General features: G+C 39.9%; 1 protein-coding gene across 11 annotated transcripts in view; it reads left to right on the plus strand.

Annotated features, from left to right (window-relative positions):
- The window catches only part of KYNU (kynureninase), a 118,203-nt gene that overhangs the window by 67,067 nt on the left and 33,678 nt on the right, over nt 1-17,458 (plus strand). For 9 of the 11 annotated variants that reach the window (XR_006277918.1, XR_006277919.1, XM_043505074.1 and 6 more), the window contains exons 9-10: nt 2,590-2,688; nt 3,063-3,136. Coding sequence is in view for 9 of the 11 variants with exons in the window: in XM_043505074.1 (XP_043361009.1) it covers nt 2,590-2,688; nt 3,063-3,136 (173 nt within the window). In the remaining 2 variants the exon portion in view is untranslated. Of the gene's footprint in view, nt 1-2,589; nt 2,689-3,062; nt 3,137-9,315; nt 9,461-13,659; nt 13,744-17,458 lie in introns of those variants that run through there. The other 2 variants (XM_043505079.1, XM_043505080.1) reach the window with 2 other exon arrangements.

The raw sequence follows: 17,458 nt of genomic DNA on the forward strand, positions 1-17,458 counted from the left end.
TTCCTTCTCTCCAAAAGTCATTGACCATGCTGAGCTGCTACCTGCCAGTTATCAGCAACTACCCAGGCACTTTCCAACAATGCCTTTCAGAAGTTGAAATAAAGATGGGGATTCAGTGGGGATCACATATCCCTCTCCTCTACCAAAAGCAGATGGAGAGCTCCCCATGGTCTCTGTAAGTAACATTCCCACACAGCTCCCCTCCCTGCTCTTTTGGTGCAATGAGAGCTCTTTCAATTTGCTTTAATTGCCATTTAAAATCTCCCTTTATATAGAGTCTTACTGTTTACATAGCTGTGCCACACATCAGGTAGGGAAGCATGATTATCCCCAGTTCAGAGATGGCAACTTGAGGTAAAGGGAAATAAGACTTGCCCAAGGTCATAAAGGAAGTCCATTGGCACTGAATTCAGATCTTCAGGGTCCCACTCTGGTGCCTTAACCACAAGGCCATCCATTCTTGTAAGGAGTCTTGTGCTACCTCACTGAACTTCTCATTCTTTACAGTATGAAGTACCAGAAGAAAAGCATTGTTTAATTCAAAAGTTTGTCTATTTCATCAAAAGAAATTGGTCCAATAAAAGATATTACCTCACCCACCTTGTCTCTTTAATGTCCTGGGACCAACACAAGTACAACAACAACAATATGACAGGTTTCAGAGTAGCAGCCGTGTTAGTCTGTATTCGCAAAAAGAAAAGGAGTACTTGTGGCACCTTAGAGATTAACAAATTTATTAGAGCATAAGCTTTCATGAGCTACAGCTCACCAAATGCATCCAATGAAGTGAGCTGTAGCTCACGAAAGCTTATGCTCTAATAAAATTGTTAGTCTCTAAGGTGCCACAAGTACTCCTTTTCTTTTAACAATATGACAGACATTTTAAACAGGCTTTCTTTGTTCTCTTCTTTTTGCGTTCAAAGTAGCTTTTGTAGAAAGCTGGCATATTCTTTGGGAATGGGTCAACCAGTTTAATAGAAGAACTGGTCCTCACACAACTTAAACACGTAACTTATTTAAATTTTTACTGATATGTTTTTGGCCACTTACCAGTTTCTGTTGAGACTAGAAATATCAAAATACCTTAAAGGCTATTCCCAGAATAATCTGGATTTTGACTGGAACTAATGAGAATCTAGTGAAAGATCTTCAGATGAGCTGCAATTCAGGGGATGTCTACACTCCAAAAATTTAAAATGACTCAACAAAAAGTGCAAAGTTAATGTGCAATAAACCCCTCTGTGGACGCCTTCATTTAGAAGTTAAGTGACCTTAACTTGCTGTAGTTTATTTAGAATTAAGCTACTGCAAACTAAGGCCAGAATGAGAGCATCCACGGAGGTGTTTAATGCACATTAACGTCACTTCTTTAGTTGATTGATCTTAAATATCCTGAATGTTCCTGTGTAGACAAGTTCTTGCTGTGTGAGGGCTAGAATACTTATCAAACCAAACCTGAACTCTGCCCCTATTTCAGTTTACCCATTATTAATATTTATATTGTGCAAGTGATTAGGTGCTGGCAGTTCATCCCATCATTTTGAGAGAATTTTACAGCCCCACAACTTCATTAGCAGCTTCATTAGAATTAGGTTGTCACACTTTTATACATGCTGTTTCATTTGATTAGCTAGATAGTTTTTAGAGGGGATTAAATATACTAAAGTATTTTAATAATTTAGCTGAGATGCCTTTTGTACAAGAAATGGCAAAAGAGATTTAAAAAAAAAACCCTTTGTTTTATTACAGGGCTTAGATGTATTAAAGTCCATGCTCTCACTCTCATTCTTACCATGCCACTTGTAAAAAGGCCATTTGTGTCTTGAGAGAAAAATGTAAAATAGTATTAACTTGTAGTCCATGCACAAAATATGCTATTTTTCTTCACTTTAATGGTGTAGCATTATAGTACAAGTTTTAGATCACTTTTAATTTAAAAATGCTGCCATCTAGTGATTATTGTGTGTATAAAATGTTTTGTTTCATGCTCCTTAGTTCCAAATTTTCAGTTCCCTAGATATGGCCATCCTATAACCTTTACAGGGAGTAGAGGGTGGAGTGGTGGTGTTAGTATATTGTAGGGACAAGTACAATAAATTTTAAAATGCATGGTACAGTATGTGATGCTACCTTACCTGTTGCAAAATTCTAAGGGACAGATTTCCATAAGTGCTAAGGTCCCAAAATTGCAAAGGCAATGAGAGCTTCAAATATTTAGCAGCTCTGAAAATCTGACCTTACTGTGTAACTGATATAAATAAATTATTTATCCTTGTCTTTGCAGCATGTCAAAACATATATTTTAATTAACTATAATCTTTTATTTGTTAATATTTTTTCACATACCATCCCAGCGTTACAAAATTGGGGGCCTAATAGAAGCCCATAAAATTATTCATTTGAGGATGGATATAGATGTGTGTGTGCATGTGTACACACACACACACTCACTGTACACAACTTGTTTCTATCACCAAATCAAACAGACTTTGGTGCTGGGATATGGGGAACAATTTACCTTTTTTGCAGAGTCACTTTTATGGTGATTATCCTTTTAGGGAGTCTATTAACGGCTTCTCTTTCCTCTAGGGTTGCTATGTTGGCTTTGACCTGGCTCATGCTGTTGGTAATGTAGAACTGCATTTACATGACTGGGGGGTAGATTTTGCCTGCTGGTGTTCCTACAAGGTGAGAGTTGCTATAGTATTTGAGAATGTTTTTAATAATTATGTTTCAGCAAAGGGTGGGCAAAGAGAATCAGATTAAATAGGAATCATACCGGCTCCTTGGACCAAAACTCAAACAGAAGCTTTGTCTAAGGTGTAAATACAGCTACCTTGGGTATGGTGGTTTTTAAGACAAATCTGAAGAAATAAAATATTTAACAATATCTATTTTCAACAAGCTCATTACTTTAAGACAATAGATGAGGCCAAAGAGCTTCAACTAAAAACCTTATTGAAATTGTATAACCATCCTGTCTTTATTGAGGGAGGATGAGGGAATGCTGCATGTGAGAAATAATGACAGCAAAATGTATACATGTTAATATTTGTTTACAGTATTTAAATTCTGGAGCTGGGGGCCTGGCTGGTGCCTACATTCATGAGAAACATTCCCAGACTATAAAACCAGTGTAAGTATTTCTATATATCGAAGAAAGCCCACAGGGATGTTGTAAAGTTTAAATGCGAAAACAGTTCTCTCTTTCTCTTTCAAAATACACTGTTGCCTTTGTGACATTGCTGATTGATTCTGTTTTTCTGACTGAGGATAAGGTTTTAGAGGTTCAGGTTCCAGGTCCAACCAAGGCTGGAGTTCTGGTTCAACAATATTAGAATTTCATAAGATTCTTCTTCTGAGATATTGGCCCCAAATACTGGAAGTCTTCTGAGCTCAATATCTTGAGGGTAGGAAATCACAAGTATAATTTATTCTTGTGAGAATTCCCACAATTTTGGACTGATGTCTTAAGATTCATTTGAAACAGAGAGCACTTAGGGAGGGTTCAGAATTAGGGATACATATCAACAATCCTCACTCCCAAATTTGAAGAAATTCAATTGTACAGTTCCTGTTGGACCATGTCTTATATAAGTAAGTAATGGTGCTTATGGTTGAAGAAGCTAGATCAGTATGCAACATCTAATATTTTTGCCTTCCCTCCTCCCAGCCAAAAGAAAATGAACATGACCACATCTGAAAAATTTAACTAAAAGCTGTCTTTTTCCCCCTCAGAGGGGATAGGAATAAAGCTCTGTACATCCTTTCAGTTTTGTTTCACAAAGGTTCATGATATTTTTTTTCCATTTCAGTCCATTTGATTTTCACCTCGTGACTTTTGCTTTCAATTTGTGGTTAAATGAATCAGTTTTATGCAGTCAAACCAACCAAGTGGCATCCAAATTTCAAACCTCAGGGGGTTTTTAAACGAACATAGGCTGAGTTTAAATGCCTAGTCAAGCCAATATGTACTTTCAGAATAATTCACTGACATGAATGGGATGAGAGAGACAAGGTGGCTGAGGTAGTATCTGTTATTGGACCAACTTCTGTTGGTGAAAGAGACAAGCTTTCAAGCTTATACGGAGTTCTTCTTCAGCTCTGTGTAAGTTCAGAAGCTTGTCTCTTTCACCAACAGAAGTTAGTCCAATAACCAGTATTACCTGACCCACCATCTCTCTCTAATATCCTGGGACCAGCATGGGTATAATAACACTGCAAACTTGAATGAGATTACTCATGTGAAGAAGGGTTATCTTTGTCCGCAAGTAGTTTACCAGGGTTCTGGACTAAGACCACAGTGCTACAATGAGCTCTGCATGTGTAGCCCCTGATGTCTGTATGGAGTCCCATTGAAATTAGTGAGGTGTGGGGTTCCATCTGCTCAGAGTGCATTGCAGAATCAGAGGCCTAATTTGTTTAAAAACAAAAACATCTAACCCATTACATGAAACCAATAAAAAATGGTGTGGATTGTTGTTTTCTTGCATCTATAATATAGAATTGCTTAAATCTTCTGTTTGACCTTAAATTATAAATAGTAGTATATAAGGGTGTTGAAATTAAAAGTGTATATGCAGGGAGGGATTTCAGATTACATTACAGAAAGTAAGTGCTCATGCATGCCCTAAAATGGATAGTGATTTCCAGTTTTTGTTAACGGAAAGGGTTTTTTTAATTGGCAATTTCACTTTTCAGCTATACTCTAAATATTGGCTAATACAAGTTCAGGCAACAGTTAATTAACCTCATTTTATACTAATCTGGTGACTGAGAATTTTAGTAAATTATAATAGTTTTAAACTCCATTAACACATATATGTGCACCCTCTAAATAGGTCGTCTTCTTGGACTCTGCTTTCAGGTTTACATGCAATCTAATAAGAGGAAACAGTTATAACATTAAAAATAAGTAACCCTAATCATGGCTAAAAGACCGTTTAATGTAAAGAAAATACATCAAATTTTCTTTTAAAATGTAAACACTGAGTACCTTTCTTGGACCTGAAGAAGAGCTTTGTCTAAGCTCAAAAGCTTGTCCTTTCCACCAACAGAAGTTGGTCCAATAAAAGATATCTCACCCTTTTAAGTTCCCTTTTAAAGTTAGACTTTAAAAATAAAAATCTGAGTCTGTGATTGGTGAACAAAATCAAAGACAGTTTTAGCTCTGACTAATAGTTCTCTAACTGTGGCATGCTTTCATTATAATATCTACTTTTAAAGCTAGGAAAGATCTGTTTTCTCAAAGTCTTTATAATTCATGTAAAGCTATATTCTCTGAACAGAGGTTGGCTGCATACAAAGAAATACTTGTTAAAATGTTATATAGATGCTGTCATATTTAAAAAAAGTCAGATTGTGATTTTTTTTAATACATCAACAAATGTAAACACTACTTTTCTGGCGTAACACCTGGAGAAATTGCTGGTACTTATTTTTATTTTAGCTGGGACAAGGAAAACTAAATCTAGTTTCAAAGAGAAATAATATTATTATAACCAGTTGCATTACATTATGTGCAGCTCCTAGACTGTCTAGACTCTTAACAGATAACACAATAATGCTGATTGGTTCTTGGAAACATCTCAATTGCTCACAATAGAGAACCCATTGTAGGGCGTACAGCCATTTATAAGCTGATCATCACAAGTTTTTATTTGCTTGAGGCAAACACCAGCAAGACTGAATGCTCTTCTGAACTATTCCACCAAGTACTTCTCTCCCTCCATTTTCGGTGTCTCATCTTTCTTTCTCCCTCCCTCATTACTATTTTCCTTGAACTACATGCTCTTTGTCCTCTCTGTATATGCCCCCTCTCCTTCACTCAAAAGATTAACTCATCTGCTCCAAAAGATGCACCTTCCGTTCTCTACTCCTTAACCTCCCAGTAGGCTTTCAGGTCAGAAAAACAAACAAACTACCTAGCCCATCTCTGTACTTTTCCATCACTCTAGGCTTGGTCATCTTTTTATGGTCCTCGTGGAGTTTTTCCAACAGAACACACAAAATAGCCATCTCTTATTGCTGCTGTGTTCAAGAGTACTCTTAGGCTCTCCCCAGTCAGATACATACAATGCAGTCTGGCACTAATGTGGCCAGGCCTGCTGGATCCTACAAGGATCTTCAAGCCTATTTGGGGTGGGTGGGAGAAGAAAGGGGTCAGGGTCTCGCGGGGGAAGATGTTGGGGACAGGAGAGAGGAAGGGGACTTTGTAGTGAGCCTTCTGGAGACACAGAATGGGAGGAGTGATTTACATTGGGGGTATGTGTGAAAAAGAGACACATAGGGGATTGGATCCCTTTCCTCAGCTGTTGAAACCTTAGTAAATTTACCAGCTTGACTTTGTGGAAGGGCTAAGTTTAGAGTTTGTTACTGAACCAATTTCCCCATACACAGTCATTAAGTCCTGTACTATGCTGAGATAAATGAACATTTTAAAGTATAAATATAGCTACATGTTATATACTTTTCCAAGCTGTGACCCGGTTAAGAGATTTCTGCTGTATACATTGCAGATGGTGCTGAAGCCAAACTGTGGGTCTAAGCATCACAGAACTTTGAAGTTCAGATCAAGATCTGCATCTGAAATTTGAGGCAAGGCCCTATCTTTATCTCTATAACAGGCTCGAATCAGAATTCAGGATCAGAGCCCTGAGTCCAGACAGCTGCAAATGTTAGATATGTAGAACTTTGGGTGCAAACTTTGCAACATGAGCCCATCTCTCAGTCAAGTTACTCTATAGCAGGACGGCACAAAGTCAGAAAAGCAGGACAGTGAAAAATTGTAAGAGTAATTTTTTGTTGAGACCTAAGTAGCCATAGTTCTTTCGTATATAATGAAACATGAAAATCAAATTGTTTGTTGTTAATATGCCCCAGTTGCATTCCTTTTTCCCCCTCCCACATCACCCAGCCATTTCAGATTTCCAAATAAAGCAGTGATACAAAAGAGAATTTGTCTATGTCAAAGTGCTCAATTTGATAGCTGATTCAAATGCAGAATAATTTGCTGTGTGGTGTACAATCAAATAGAATGGAATTTAACTGTCAGTGAAGTAGCAGACTTTATGCTGTATCTAAAAAGTCTTTAATCGTCATTTGAATCAAGGATGACACCCAGTGGCCAGACAAGTTCATTCAAACACAGAAGCCTCAAATATCTTTTCATTTTTGTCTTTCAGCCACCCTGAAGTAGGTAATTAAATTCCAATCCAGTTGATCTCTGTCATTTAAATGATTTGACAGATTGTTTTTAACCCAGGGCCAATATTATGTAAACCACTTTAACCAACCATATTGATTTCTTTAACTTATCTCATCCTTCATATTCAAGCTATTGACTAGGCAATTATATTTATCAAAGTGTTTTATTGCCTTGTAATGTAAAATGTACATTCTGGCCATCTTTCAAAGATGAAGATCCGAGGTGTATGCCAAAGGACCTCTTGCCTGTAATTAGCAAGTATAAATTAGAGGCCAAAGTAAAGCCAGGGCACAGGGTGAGAAATGGTTTTGTCGTCCTGCAAAACTTTTTGAAATTTCAACATTTTTTCGTCTTCCACAGCAGGTGGAAAACGAGAGAGAGAGAGACTAACCCTAACAGCTAATAGCCTGATGGTCAAGCCACTAATCTAGGAGATGGGACACCCACATCCAAGTCCTTTTCTGCCTACTGTAGACCAGGAACTTGACTGAAGATCTTCCACATCCCAGATGAGTGCCCTGACCATCAGGTTGCTGGCTATTCTGGGATGGGTTTCTTTGAATCTCTCCTTTTGGAGTTGTTCCACTTTGCAATTATAAGTAAACAGTCATTAACTTTCCCACATGAGTACCCTAACCCCTAGGCTGTAGAGTCAGTATCTCTCCCTCTCTGTATAAATAATTAAATATTTGCTGGGCCAAAGCAGAACAGCTCCAACAGGAGCATAAGACACAGACTGACTCTAGAGCCCAGTAGTCAGGGTATTCCTGCTCAGCATTATTAAGTATCTTTACCTAAAAAGTCAGATGGCATTTTTCTAGCTTATCTTTCCTTTCCTCCTTTAGTGGAAACTTTGGGCCAATTGACTTTTGATGTCAATGGTCGCTAGTCTGTTGACTTTGACAAGAGTTGAGACCACATCTGACACCAGGGCTGAATTTAGCCTTTCAGTACCTGTACCATCTTTTAGAATGCAAACTGATTCAGTCAGCTTGGACTAAGATGGCTTCCCCACATAGGTATACATTGACATTTTATAATGTAAAGAGGTGTGGTCTGTTGAGCAAGGACTGGGTGTCAGGACTGAAGCTGTATGATTTAACATTTGATTCCCTAAGTTTGGGGCTGCAACAAACCCAAATACTCTGTTTCTTTTTTTCTGGTGAAGAAAGAGGATCTAATTCTGTAAATTTAAGGCTACAAAGAAGGAAATTTTGTTTTATTCCTGACTATACTACACAGTTGCTGTATAGCCTCAGGCGGATCACTCAGGGAGAGATGTTCAAAGATACAGATGACAGGTGCATAGCTCCTTTGTGAACTTCTCCCTCTTAAACTTCTGTTCCTCAGTTTCCCAATTTATAAAAATGAGAACAAAACTTACCAACAGGATTGTTATAAGGAAAAACTAATATTTGTAAAGTGTCTGGAATGGAAGGCACTATGGGAAAAATATTTTATTGTAGTATTTGTAGTTATAATTGAGTAGTTTCTTTAACCCTGTTGTCTACTGGCACAACCGCTGTGCAAAACAACCTGACTGAATCCTGGCTTAGAGGAAAAAGAAAAAAAAAGTTCCTAGCTGAAACCTTATATTAAAAAGTACAGCACCATTTAATAAGATGAAAAGAAAATGTATGTAAAGCAGCCAGGAGAATAATAGATAAGCCTTGGTAGAAGAGTAAATAAATATTCTACACCATCTAGTGTTTAAAATGAAAGGATTTATCAAGCCTTTACCTGCCGCTTGTCTGCGCTAAAGTTGAGTTTAAAAATAAACCGTTTGTTTGATGTGGTGGAGAAATGCTGTACACACAGGAAACAGCTGATACCCAAAAAGCATCTCATTTTTATTATAGAAACAAAATATCAAAGGAAAAACAAGAAGGCCATAGCTATTTCATACACACCAGGCTCCCACTTTGAAAAGCTTAGGATCTTCAAACAAGATTTTGGTTGTTTGTTTCTTGATTGTTAGAAAGGCAAGAATTCAACCTTTTCTGGAGGATTGCCTTTCTTTTTGACTGTATGGTCCCTAACAAAAACTCAAGGGCCTGGGTTTGTCCTCTTACAAAAACCTTATCCCAGTATGCCTTCCTGGTTTTAAGATGATTAAAGACAAGCAAATACCATCTAAGCTGCCTGACGATTTAGAGGTCCTGAGGACCCACAACTCCATTGACAGCATGCATATGTTCAGCATCTCTGAAAATCAAACCTATAAGCTGTCTGCTTTGCATCTGATTGTTCTATCTCCATCCCTCCAGCTGGTAAGTGTTCTTGGCTCTTATGACATTTTTTACTTCAGTTTATTGGGTTTCTTATTACTGTTATTTTATTCCTTTGAGGAAATAAATGAGGAAATGCTACATAACCATATTTTGGGATTCGAGCCCTCAGTGCTGTGACAAAAATGGCTGAAGCTGCTGTAGAGATAATGCATCTGCCCATCTTTGGGAATAGAGTTATTCTAAGGAAGAAAAAATGATTCTCAAATAGGGCAGTAATGTTGCTTAGTCTATGCTGGAAAAAACTATGGATGCTTTTGTGAAGGTGTTTATACAGACAATAGACACATGGCTTGATTTTCATTGACCTTCATTCCTCTTGAGGCCAACTGGAGCAGCAGATCTCAGCCCTTCTGAAATCAAGCCAATAAACAGTAACCTGGCCAAAGGAAGGATGTGAAGGAGCAATGTAGGAGTCTTATGAGAAGCTGTGCTCAATGGAGCAAGGTCAAAAGTTAGTGGTAACTGATAAAAAAAATGTACTGGGTGGAGTTTGTAGAAAGATTTGTTGTTAGTACCAGTGGACTCAAATAGTTGGGTAATGTAGCTGTAAGCTGTTCATGAAATGCAACAAGTGTCTCCTGAGTGCATAAACTATCCTGGACTATGACAGAAGTAAACTGTTTCCCTGCCAAGTCAATGCGAGCAATTTAGCTCCTTAAGCTAATTTAAAAACCAAAACCTAAAATCTCCCATGGGAAGAGACACTTTAGGAATAAAGGCACTGGCTAATTAGGTTTAATTGCATTGTCTTGGGAGAAGTGATTTATTAGGCCAATCTAGACCCATGATGGGGCTGCAGGGGTATGTTCTTGGATTCGCCATGTGAATGGCAAATATCCAAGAGCATTATTTAGCTTTGGAAGGAGTTTTAGGTTATGAAGGAGAGGCTGGTTAATGTGCTTTCCATCTATTCCCATTCTCATCTTTTCAGCTTTGGGCCAATTATGTCTGTCTGCATCAGAATTACTGGTCTAGTTGATGCAGGGAAGGTGTAGACATGACATATCTTGATTTTTTTTGAGGCTTTTGACACAATTACACATGGCATTCTCATAAGCAAACTAGAGAAATGTGGTCTAGATGAAAGTACTATAAGGTGGGTTCAAAACTGGTTGAAAGACCATACTCAAGAGTAGTTATCAATGGTTTGATGTCTCATTAGTGAGACATATGTAGTGGCATCCCACACAGGTCTGTCCTAAGTCTGGTGGTATTCAATATTTTCATTAATGACTTAGATAACGTTGTAGAAAGTGTGCTTATAAAATTTGCAGATGACACCAAAGTGGGAGGGGTTGCAAGCACTTCAGAGGACATGATTAAAATTCAAAGGACCTTGACAAACTGCAGAACTGGTCTGAAATCAACAAGATGAAATTCAAAATAGACAAGTGCAAAGTACTACATTTATGAATGAAAAATCAAATGCATAACTACAAAATGGGTAACTGGTTTGGCAGTAGTGCTTCTGAAAAGGGTCTAGGTGTTTTTGGTGGATCACAAATTGAATATGAGTCACCAATTGGATGTAATTGCAAAAAAGCCTAAGTGTCTGGGGTGTATCAACAGAGGTGTCAATGTATAAGACTCAAGAGGTAATTGTCCTACTCTACTTGGCAGTGGTGAGGCCTCAGCTGGAGTATGGTGTCTGGTTTGGGACGTCCCCTTTCATAGGAAAGATGTGCCCTAATTGGAAAGAGTACAGAGAAGAGCAAGTAAATTGAAAAAAGGTTTAGAAAAGCTGACCTATGAGAAAAGGTTAAAAAAACCTTGGCATGAATAGTCTTGAGAAAAGCAATCTGAGGGAGGTCCTGATCAGTCTTCAAATACATTAAGGAATGTCATAAAGGGGACAGTGATCAGTTGTTCTCCAGGTCCAGGGAATGTAGGACAAGCAATGGCTTTATCTGAAGCAAGGGAGATTTAAGTTAAGTTAGATATTAGGAAAAACTTTCTAACTATGAGGATAGTTAAGCACTGGAATAGATTTCCAAGTGATATTGTGAAATTCCCATCATTGGAGGTTTTTAAGAACAGCATACACAAACACCTATCAGGGACAGTCTAGGTATACTTGGTCCTGCTTCATCACAGAAGGCTAGATGAAATGACCTCTCAAGATCCCATCCAGCTCTATATTTCTATGACTTATTTAGATTTTAATATCCTTGGGACAAGGAATGTATCTTTCTGTTTATAAAGTGCTGTGTATATTTGTAGTCCTATATAACCATAAATATGTTGCAATAATGTTATCAGAGTTAGGTAAAATTGATTTTTTGTGTGTGCCTGGAATATGCCACTCACATTCTCTTTATTCTTTCCATGTCACCCAACAGTTCATTCCTAGACAATCGTTCACAATTTCATTGCATCCAATCACATTTCCCAAAATTATGGTTTTCCACAAACTTTTGGGGAACTGAAAGTTTTCAGTAGAACCTGTGGTAATGGGGTTCACTCACCACTCTGGCATCTCCTGCTGGCTGTCCTGGGGATTAGCTCAGTTTGCCAGGGCGCCCTCCTCTTGTGGTGGCTCACCACCATCACTCCTGCTCTAGGACCCACATCTCTCCAAGGACCGCGGCATCCTCTTCAGCAACACAGACCTCCGGCCGTGCCACACACTGTGCTCCCCCCTTCCAGGGGACCTGCAGTCCACTGTTCAGCCACTTCCCCTTAGTGGCTGCTGCAAAGAATTGTCTGGCCACTTCCTCATGGCCCCAACATCTTCCTTGCCCTTGCTTCAGGGTCTCATCCTGCAAACCCCAGCAGCCATCCAGGAGCTGTCTCTCACTCCCCCAGTCCCTTCTAGCAGCACTGCTCTGTACAGGGTGCTGGCAGTTCTCTCAGCCCTCCAGGGACACAATCCTTCCACTCTGGGCAAAGAACTTTCCTTCTCTGCCCTCCCTTTTTATATGGGCCTGCTTGGCCCTGATTGGCTGCTCCCTTCAGTCCGTCTCTGATTGGCTGACTCCTGTGCAGCCTCCATAGGGCTCTATTAACTGCTTAGAGCCCAGTGTGGGGCAGGTGCACCATCACACCTGTGAAAACTTGAGAATCCTATTTCATGTAAATCTGTCAATGTATGTGTCAATTTTGAAAAGCATGGTCATGAGTTCTATTCCCACCTCTTCCACTAGCTAGCCTTGACATTTCTTTGCACCTTCATACAGAACTTTAAAATTATTATCTAGTCCATAGATATTATTACCTACATTTTACAAAGGAAAAAATAGGAAAGGTGACTTGCTGAGGATCACAAAGTAAATCAGTATCAGAATTAGAGCCCAGGACTTTTGCCTTCTGTCCCATGCTGAAATCAACTTATCCAGTGAGCCTCTTAAATAAATCACTCAAATTATCTGAGCCTTAGATTTCCTATCTATACAATAAGGATAAAATGTATTGGTTACCCATGTGTGGCTGGAGACATCTCATGTACCATATAATTTTTTGGATTTTATGAATGATGTTTTTAAAATGTTGCCCTCTGACAACTTTATTCCTTTCAAAACACCAAACCTTATGCTGTAAGTGAAAGAGCATCCTATTTACAGCCATATCTTCTACAAAAGTTCTCTCATATCCAATGCTGATTCACCAAAATCAAGATATTTCCTGGAGCCTGTTTGATTTCGAATAAGTTGTGATAGGCCGCATGGTTATCTGCCTAGCTGCTCAGTAGACCACCTGCAGACTGACAGGAAGCCAAGAGTTTGGAGGCCCTGACTTCTGAGCTCCCAGACTCCAGCTTCTCTTCAGCTTGTCAGACAATTTGATGGGGATCCAGGAGCCTGCAAGCCCTGGCTCCTAAGACCATAGGATACTGGCTCCATTGGGCTTGCAGCCTCCCAATTCCCCATCAGGCACAATAACAGGTAGCTGGGACTCTGGGTGTGCTGGCTCCCAGGTTTCTGGCTCCTTGAAAGCCTCATCTCCTAGGACTTCCAGGGTCTGTTGCTTCCAGAGCAGGTCACCAGATGACCTGCCTCTGAGCTGGGGAACCCAGGGCTCCCAGGATCAAGAGCTGCATTCCTCTTTGAATTTCCATTTCACAGCACATTCTGAAATGTTGTGGGGGTTGTTCCAAATGGGAACTAAATCAAATTTAGAAATATTGAAATCTGACAGAAAAATGAATTACTTTTCTCTGTTCAGCTTGAATCCTGATGGAAACCAGCAAACAGAGCTGTAAAAAAGGGGAGTTTGAGTGGGAGTTCTGTTGGAGGAGAAGGTATTTGTATTTGTATTGGTATTTATAGAGGCTGGTAGGGGCAGTGTGCTGGGAGAGAAGCTGAACCCTGATTAGGGGGCGGGGCTTCTCTGACCAGGGGTCCTATAAAGGTAGCCAGCCAGTAAGGCAGGCAGCGGCATAGACAGCTACAGTGGCACAGGAGCCAGCAAATAGAGCTGTAAACAGGGTAGTTTGAGTGGGAGTTTGTTAGGGGAGTTTGGGGGGAAGACTAAGAGAGCCAGGTAGAGGAACAGACAGGCTAGTGAAGGGAGCGTGCGGTGGTCTGGCAGCGTTTTGGTGCTCATTGGGGGTTTGTTTTGCTGTGGGTGGTGGTATTTTGGTTTGTTTTGTTTTCCAGACTAACAGGACTTAGGTGAGAAGGCGATGACAGATACAAAGGCAACAGTGGTAGTGACCCCAGTAGTGGAAGACACAATTAAGATGACTGGATGTAGAAGCTGCGGCATGCACATGATCCAGGAGGAGGTACCTGAAAAGAGTTTCGTCTGCATGAAGTGCCGACAGATAGAGCTGATGGAAGAAAAGATCTGAGGATTGGAGATGCAGGTGGAAACTCTGGTCGAGTTTAGAAGGGGGTTGGAATGGATGATGGCGCAAAGACATGAGGAAGCTCAAGAGAAAAGCTCAGACTTGCAGATGGAAGCAGGACCAAAGAACTCTGAGGGGATATTGCTGGGTGAGGAAAGTGGACAGTGGAAGCATGTGACTAAGAGAACCAGGCAGAGGAAAAGACAGGCTAGTGAAGGAGAAACAGAGCTCAGGTAGGTTTGCGGAGTTGGAAAATGAAGAAGGGGCACAGCAGGTGGTCACTGAAGGTAAGAGGGCAAGGGGAGAAGAGAAGAGCAGCTAGCCCTATAGGAAGAGGGCAAGAGTCCATGGCAATAACAACACCAAATATGAGCACCAGGATGATATGGGATGCAAGGGACAATAGGAATCGAGAGGACTTGCAGCCAGAGGGAACAGGGGATATACTGGAGAATTGCTTGATTGCCAGGAAAAGGCAGGTCTACATGACTGGGGACTCATTACTGAGAAGAATAGACAGGCCTGTAACAAGAGCTGTTCCAGAAAACAGAAGGGTGTGCTATCGGCTGGGTGCTAAGGTATGGGATGTGGAGCTGAGGCTGAAGAGGATCCTAATGGGAGTGGGAAAATATCCTCTGATTGTCCTTCATGTGGGAACAAGATACAGCTAGATTCTTGCTTGAACATATCAAGGGAGAATATGCCAGGCTGGGGAAGAGGCATAAGGAAATCAAGGCTCAAGTGATCTTCAATGGGATTCTGCCTATTCCTAGAGAAGGGCAACAAAGGTGTGACAAGATTATGAGGCTCAACAGATGGCTCAGGTAGTGGTGCTATAAGGAGGGCTTTGGGATGTATGGCCACTGGGAAGCATTCATGGGCAGAGGACTGTTCTCTTGGGATGGACTTCACCTGAGTAAGGAGGGAAATAGATTTCTAGGATGGAGGAGGGCACAACTGATCAAGAAAGCTTTAAACTAGGAATCTGAGGGAGATGGTTGGGAGATGTCCAGGTAATCTCCACATCGGATTTTAACATTGAGAGGGAAGAAAACGAAGTAAGAAAGGATATAGCCGTGGGTAGGAGAATGGACATAAGGAGGAAGGGTAGTGTACATACCAGTCTAATAGATGATACTGGAAGTAAAATGTCTGTGCCCAATTGGGTAAAGAATGTGAGCGAGGCCAAACAGCAAAAATTAAGATGTTTGTGCGAGGATCCTAAGTAACAAAATGGAGGAACTAGAGCTACTGGTGAAGGAAGTGAAACCAGATATTATAGGGATAACAGAAACATGGTGGAATAGTAGTCATGACTGGACTACAGGTATTGAAGGGTATGTGCTGTTTAAGAAAGACAGAAATAAAGGCAAAGGTGGTGGAGTAGCATTGTATATCAATGATGACGTAGACTGTAAGGAAATAAGAAGTGATGGAATGGATAAGACAGAGTCTGTCTGGGCAAAAATCATATTGGGAAAGAAAGCTATTAGATCCTCCCCTGGGATAGTGCTTGGAGTGTGCTATAAACCGCAGGATACAATATGGATTGAGACCTCTTCAATGTTTTTAATGAGGTAAATACTAATTGGAATTGTGTGATCATGGGAGACTATAACTTCCCAGATATAGACTGGAGGACAAGTGCTAGTAATAATAATAGGGCTCAGATTTTCCTGGATGCAATAGCTGATGGATACCTTTGTCAAGTAGTTGCTGAACTAAATGGGATGCCATTTTAGATTTGGTTTTGGTGAGTAGTGAGGACCTCATAGAAGAATTGGTTGTAGGGGACAACCTTGGTTTGAGCGATCATGAGCTAATTCAATTCAAACTAAATGGAAAGATAAACAAAAATAGATCTTTCACTAGGGTTTTTGATTTCAAAAGAGCTAACTTTAAAAAAATTAAGGAAATTAGTTAGGGAAGTGGATTGGACTGAAGAACTTGTGGACCTAAAGGCTGAGGAGGCCTGGAATTAATTCAAGTCAAAGTTGCAAAAACTATCACAAGCCTGCATCCCAAGAAAGGGGAAACAATTCATAGGCAGGTGTTGTAGACCAAGCTGGATGAGCAACCACCTCAGAGAGGTGATTAAGAAAAAGCAGAAAGCCTACAAGGAGTGTAAAATGGGAGGGATTAGCAAGGAAAGCTACCTTATTGAGGTCAGAACATGTAGGGATAAAGTGAGAAAGGCCAGAAACCCTGTAGAGCTGGACCTTGCAAAGGGAATTAAAACCAATAATAAAAGGTTCTATAGCCATATAAATAAGAAGTGGGACCGCTAAACACTGAGGATGGAGTGGAGGTTAAGGATAATCTAGGCATGGCCCAATATCTAAACAAATACTTTGCCTCAGTCTTTAATGAGGCTAATGAGGAGCTTAGGGATAATGGTAGGATGACAAATGGGAATGATGATATGGAGGTAGATATTACCACATCCGAGGTAGAAGCCAAACTGAAACAGCTTAATGGGACTAAATTGGGGGGCCCAGATAATCTTCATCCAAGAATATTAAAGGAACTGGCACATGAAATTGAAAATTTTTAATGAATCTGTAAACTCAAGGGTTGTACTGTATGACTGGAGAATTGCTAACATAGTTCCTATTTCTAAGAAAGGGAAAAGAAGTGATCTGGGTAACTATAGGCCTGTTAGTTTGACCTCTGTAGTATGCAAGGTCTTGGAAAAAAATTGATGGAGAAAGTAGTTAAGGATATTAAGGTCAATGGTAATTGGGATAAAATACAATATGGATTTACAAAAGGTATATCATGCCAAACCAACCTGATCTCCTTCTTTGAGAAGGTAACAGATTTTTTTTAGACAAAGGAAATGCAGTGGATCTAATTTACCTCAGTTTCAGTAAGGTATTTGATATGGTTCCACATGGAGAATGATTAGCTAAATTGGAAAAGATGGGGATCAATATGAAAATTGAAAGCTGGATAAGGAACTAGTTGAAGCGGAGACTACAACGGGTCATACTGAAAGGTGAACTGCCAGGCTGGAAGAAGGTTACTAGTGGAGTTCCTCAGGGATCGGTTTTGGGATCAATCTTATTTAATCTTTTTATTACTGACCTTGGCACAAAAAGTAGAACTGTGCTAATAAATAAATGACAAAAAGCTGGGAGGTATTGCCAAAACAGAGAAGGACTGGGATATCAT

This window comes from Dermochelys coriacea, chromosome 11 (genome assembly GCF_009764565.3).
Source record: "Dermochelys coriacea isolate rDerCor1 chromosome 11, rDerCor1.pri.v4, whole genome shotgun sequence".
In the NCBI taxonomy this organism is placed as follows: domain Eukaryota; kingdom Metazoa; phylum Chordata; order Testudines; family Dermochelyidae; genus Dermochelys; species Dermochelys coriacea.